A 6,146-nucleotide genomic window follows, 5' to 3' on the forward strand; every position below is an offset into this window, starting at 1 on the left:
AAATATGTACCTGTCTTAATAATGTGCTAATGCTTTAACATTTTCGTTTTACAGCTTCAAAAGGGGACCCAGCGTTGGCAGAAAAATCACACAAAAGTGCATTAGCTGTTGGTGTCATCATTGCTGTGGCTGCACTGATAACAATTGGTCTTTTCTTGTATTACTGCCGAAAACGCTTAATGGGTTCCAACAATATAGCTCTAGATGATGAACTAGATGACTCGGCAGGTGATCCGTTATCACCTAAGCCTTTAAGAGGTGTTCCCAAACCTATTTGTACGGTGACCACACTGCAGAAGAATGGACATCGTTTAGTTAAAGGACCCACAAAACCAGGGATTGATGGTGTGCACATGTCAATGCTGAATGGCAGTACAACTACTACAAATAGCTATGATAGGAATCACATTACTGGAGCTTCCAGCTCCACAACTGAAGGTGGTGGACCTGTAGTTGCTCCAATGTTAATGTCGTCTTCATCTCTGCTTTGTTATCCTCGTGAAACACTGAATCCACCTCCTAGTCCCGCAACCACAGCTGATTCTACAAGAAGACTTCACCATAGTTACAATGAGGATTATTGTTGCTCTTCTTCTGGTGCTTCTAGATATAGACCCTATAGGCATTACCGGGCTATTAATCAGCCACCTCCTCCAACACCGTGTAGCACTGATGTATGTGATGAATCAGATTCAAATTATCCACTGCGTGGTGGCAGGTATTATGCTCCTCCTGCCTCTGAATATGACTCAGACCCATTTCCTCCACCTCCCACACCAAGATCTCACTATCATAGTGAAGGCGGAATACCAACTTCGTGTCCCCCATCACCATCGTCTACTGCAGGGAGATCGTCCACGTACTTCAATCCCCTTCCACCTCCACCTTCACCAGTGCCATCTCCCGGCAGCCGCTGTGATTGCTGATAGTGAGTCAGTGTGTGGATTGGAGGCATCATTGTTTTCAGACTTGTAACATTGAACATCTGAACAGTACAGCAGCTGCAACATGATGTGATCAGTTTGAGTAAGAGGATTATTTCTGGTGCTAAGAATGAAAGCAGAAGTGTTTCAAAAGAATGTAAGTGAAAAAACAATTCTGTAATGTAATTTTTGTTTTATGTTATAATATTGATCAGAAAGACAGTTAGTGAGAGTTTTCTGTTGAATAGAAATTAAGCATATATGATGAATGAGTTTTCATTAAAATCATGATAGCATATGGACTGAAACAATTTTTTATGTTTAGCTATTGTTGGAGGAAGAAGTACCGCAGAATGTTTGCTATATCCTATGCAGCCATATCCTTTGTACATTAACGTGAATGCCATATACGTATATACATATATATGAAAATTATTTTTGTTACATGTGGAGTATTAATCTTTAATAATTGTTAAAATAAAATTTTATATGACATTAATGTTGTGTCACTTGCATGCAATGTTTCAGCATGTTGTGATGACTGCATTGTATTAGACTGATAATATTAGTTAACACAGCAGACTTTTTTTTATTGAGACTTCGTTTTTTCTTGTATATTATAAATATGAAATATTAACTGCGCCTTCTGGTAGTTGCTGACATTGTAAATGGGGAAAATATTTTTTGTATTAGATCTGACATGTGAAAACTAATTAACTTATATGTTACAACTATTGACCTGCCTCACCCTGGCTTCACACAGGTATCTAAAAGTGGACGACTTGTCTGGCAAAACAGAAATAAATTTTATACACAAACCTTCCTCATAAATAAGTCTACCTATTAGAGAAAACCATATCAAAATATCTACCATAGTTCCTGAGATAAACTTTAACCTACAGGCAGAAAAATGTGGCAAGCGATGTTAATTTGCAATATGTGTAGACATTAACCTTCTGGTACATTATTAATTGGTGAGAGCTTTATATTCAAATTTTACACATTAATTTAATGTCAGCAAATACAAGGTCTTCCCTAAATTTGAAAATGATCCTTCACTTTGAAAAGTATACTAAAACTGATTTCATTTAAAAACTAGTACTTTTTTTAATAATCAATAAATCATATGTAATGTTATGTGCCATTTCAAACTCTAAATATATTTTGTTTCTCTAAGGAGCATAATTTGACATTTCTAGTGTATGTGCTTCTGTGAAGCTGGACAGTCACTGAAAATATGTATAATAACATAGCCTAGCGATTTGAAACAATTGATGTGAATTTTATATCAAAATAATTTATGATGTTCATGGCTTAGAAACTAAATGTATCAAAAATTGTATTTCTATCGAGTTTCAGTAAGTTCATACTTCATCTTGTTGGAAATTTAGCTTTTCTGTATATTTATATATAATTATGTTGATAATAAGTATTTTTATAAAATGATGTACATTTGTTTATTTAGAGTGTTTTTTAAAAATGTGTGTTTTATGTACATGTGTATATTATATGAGGCTAATTTTCCAAGAAATGGGCTGTATTGGCTTATGTGTTGTCAAATTTCCCATTTTATAAACAGAATGGTGTGTTGCTCAACATTTTTGTACTTAACAGTTTCTATATAATGATTGTTTGTTTCAGTTGTGTAATTGTCCTTCAGTGAGAGAATTTTTATAATACATTAGGCTTATGCTTGTAACTTGCTTTGCTACCGTTTACTTTGATGAGCAGCATGATAGTCTAATATGTTTCGTTAATGGAAAAAATTTCTTACCTGTTATGCTCAACACACTATCGGTAGTGAAGCATATTTGTGCAGTGCCATAATATTGCCTTATGTTCATTGTGTAAACAAAAACATTTAATCGCAGAAACTGTTTGATTTGGGGCAGCTAGAGAAATACTTCAGAGGCGTTTATTTCTTTAACTGTGTTAGTATGATAGTCTTATTCAGAACAGCTTGTAACATTTATGTTGATTTGAATGTAACCTAATGTGTAAATTTAATTTTAACTTTGTGAGCTGCTATGATAAAATCTTTGTGAAATGGGTTGATATGTGGCATATTCATATCAGTCCTGTCTGTTCAAAATATTGGTAAAAGCATTATGAATTTCTTTTATTAAATGGAAAAAATTATGGGCATTCAATTAATAACCAGTTTCTGTTTCTCCAGAGCTTTTGTGTGTTATTGTACCCTTGCACACAGAATTCACTTCTGATTTAATTTGAGAATAATTTATGAAACAGTTTAATTTGTATAATGTTAACCTGATCAGAAGTGGATTTGGACTAAGCAGACTTTGCACTTACACATACAGAAACAAGTGAACTTCTTTATTCCCGCATTGGCATTTATGTTAAAAAGTACACTCATTAACTTTCTCCTCGTTTATTTATTAAAGTTTCTTTTCGCTACTTTCCATTTTCATTACTTTGCATGTCATGTCTCTATATTCAGTATTTCACCTTTATTATAATGGCAAGTTGTAAATGTGTATATATGTTTTTAATATTGCCTTTTACACCTAGGATTTGCAAGAACTACCAACTCAGTCTTTGCCTCTTCTCTGTAGTTGTCAGTTGATACAGTCTATTTTATTTTGCAACACACCATTTACAACTGATACCAATTTAGATTCAGTGGTATAAGGCTTATCTCTTAAATTACAGTAACAAATATTTTATTAAAAATAATTATTTCCAGTATTCATTTAGTCAAATTGTCGCAGATATCAGACTTCGAACTGAATTGCAGACATATTCTAATTGTTCTTGTAATTAGGTTAATTTTTGAAATGCAAATTATAGGATGGCATTCCTATTATTTGAAGGTATTGTAAACAAAATAATGGCTATAATTATTTAAACAGGAAACACACATACAACATTTGGTAAATGTTAAACATAATTCTAAAAGGGTGCCTTAAATAAGTGTTAAAATAAACTGTAGGCAAATTTGTTACTAGGAACAATTTTTTGAAATGGCATTTGCCATTTATAATTTTAATAACATGTTGTGCAACAATAACATATCCTATTTTTGTAATCATATTGCATGGTGTAAAGACATTGTAGTAATTTGTTTTGGAGGCTGAAGAAATCTGTTGAAAGGCATATAAGCTGTGTCATAAACTAGATGTGTTTATCTTTGTTAGCAGTGTACTTAATTATTCCATTTTGCTTCATGCTGTTGGATTTTTAGGAAGTGTGACATTCTGAAATGTTCAGTAAGGACACATCTGTCACACTCTTCATAGACAAATTCAGTGATTGACAGGAACCTGAATATTTACTTGTCCCGTATTCAGTAGCTGTATTTCAGAGACTGATATAAAAGGTACCCTCTTTACATCTACCGTCAGATCCCTTTTAGAAATTCAAGTGTTGTAACCTTGGTTATGAGAGAAAAATATTGAGTTAGAATATTAAGATCTAACACACTTTCCTCACTTTTATTTATTGTGATTTCCTGTTTAAAGTGACTGATTGTTCTTAAGACAATAGATATGTATAGGTCCATTATTTGATAGCCACAGTTTACACAATGACAATATGTGGTATGACAATATTATGAAAAGGACAGATTGCTACTCACAATAAAGCAGAGATGTTGAGTCACAGATACGAACAACAAAAAGACTGTAAAACAAATTGGGTTTTGGCCAAAAAGGGCTGCTTCTGAATAAGACAACATGCACATACAGCTCTCTCTCTCTCTCTCTCTCTCTCTCTCTCTCTCTCTCTCTGTGTGTGTGTGTGTGTGTGTGTGTGTGTGTGTGTGTGTGTGTGTGTGTGTGTGTGTGTGTCCCTATGTTGTCTAATTCAGAAGAAAGCATTTTTGGCCCAGAGGTAACTTGTTTGACAGTCTTTGTGTTGTGCCTATCTACAACTAAACATGTCTGCTAAATGGTGAGTTGCAATCTATCCTTCTCATGATATTGCCATTATTCATCCTGGATTTTCCACAGTATGTGCTATGTTATATTTTGTCAGTAAATCTAATACTTACATAAAATATATTATATTTAAGTATCGGAATTTTGTGTGATCATTTCATCTCAAAAGCACCAAATTGCTGCACATCTTATTTTTTAAGTTAAAGATGAGTACTTACTCGGTAATATGAAGGTACCTATTGTCATTATGTAAATCTGTGTATGATGGTAACCGTGTACGCCCCTGTATATGTGTATGGAAAAGTGCCTCTTTTTTCAGTGTGTGATTTATTAAAGTGCAAAACATTACTCAGGACTTATGTGTGTATATATACAGAATCACGTGCATTGAGCTTGTACATTAGTTGCATAGTCAAATGTTCCTGAAAATAGCATTTAAATGTTGATATTTTTGTTTTTAAATTACTGTGCCATAAAAGTGAAGCTTAAGACATGGTTCTATTCATTGTTGTTGTAATTCCTGTACAAAGGTCAAAGATATAAGAAAATGTAAATAAGTGTACATTGTGTTTGTAGAATATATTCTTGCTGCCGCAATTGCTAACTGCAATAAATTCTCAAAAGAATTTGTATATTGTGAGTGATCTTGTTAGATGTAAAGAAAACCTGTTCACTCTCCCATCCCCCAAATTAATGTGTTGCTGTAGGTAGAACATTGGTTAGGAGCTGCAGATTAAGTGGTGCAATAGTTAAGACATTTAACTTGCATTAGAGAAGACAGCATATGGATTTCAGTTTTCCACGATTTCTCGAAACAAGACAAAAATTCAAAGATGGTTTCATCAAAAAAGAACACAACTAGTTTCCTTTCGTAACTGAGCATGTGCTGTCTCTAATGCCCTAGTCATTGATAGGACATTAAACCGTAATCTTACTTCAGTTTATGTAACTTCTCTATTGCTGCTCATTTCAGCTTTTTATAACTGTGACATGATCAGGAAAAATACAGACTGTTGCTCTCAGAATCAAGGGACATGAAAGGGAGACTGTCGTTGAGAAGGAAGTGAGACAAGAGATGTAAAATATCTTGGATGTTAACCAAGCATGTTGAGCAAACTGTAAAGAGAACAAAAAAGCAATTTGGGAATGGAGTAAAAGTTTGGGGAGAAGAAAAACTTAAAGGTTTACCAGTGACAACGTTATTCTATCAGAGACTATAAAGCACTGACTGCAAAGGATAGTATGTGGAAAAGCAGTTATAACATTGTCAACAAGATGAAAACAAATGTAAAGGAGAGTAATCAAATTAAATCTGAAAACACTG

The 6,146-nt window shown here is 33.7% G+C and overlaps 1 protein-coding gene across 1 annotated transcript in view; it reads left to right on the plus strand.

Annotated features, from left to right (window-relative positions):
• The window catches only part of LOC124605332 (low-density lipoprotein receptor-related protein 6), a 329,566-nt gene extending 324,145 nt beyond the window's left edge, over positions 1 to 5,421 (plus strand). The window contains exon 22 of the mRNA XM_047136938.1: positions 55 to 5,421. Coding sequence (XP_046992894.1) covers positions 55 to 926 — 872 coding nt within the window. The 3' untranslated portion in view covers positions 927 to 5,421. The remainder of the gene's footprint in view (positions 1 to 54) is intronic.
• Positions 5,422 to 6,146: the final 725 nt, after the last annotated feature.

This window comes from Schistocerca americana, chromosome 3 (genome assembly GCF_021461395.2).
Source record: "Schistocerca americana isolate TAMUIC-IGC-003095 chromosome 3, iqSchAmer2.1, whole genome shotgun sequence".
NCBI lineage: Eukaryota > Metazoa > Arthropoda > Insecta > Orthoptera > Acrididae > Schistocerca > Schistocerca americana.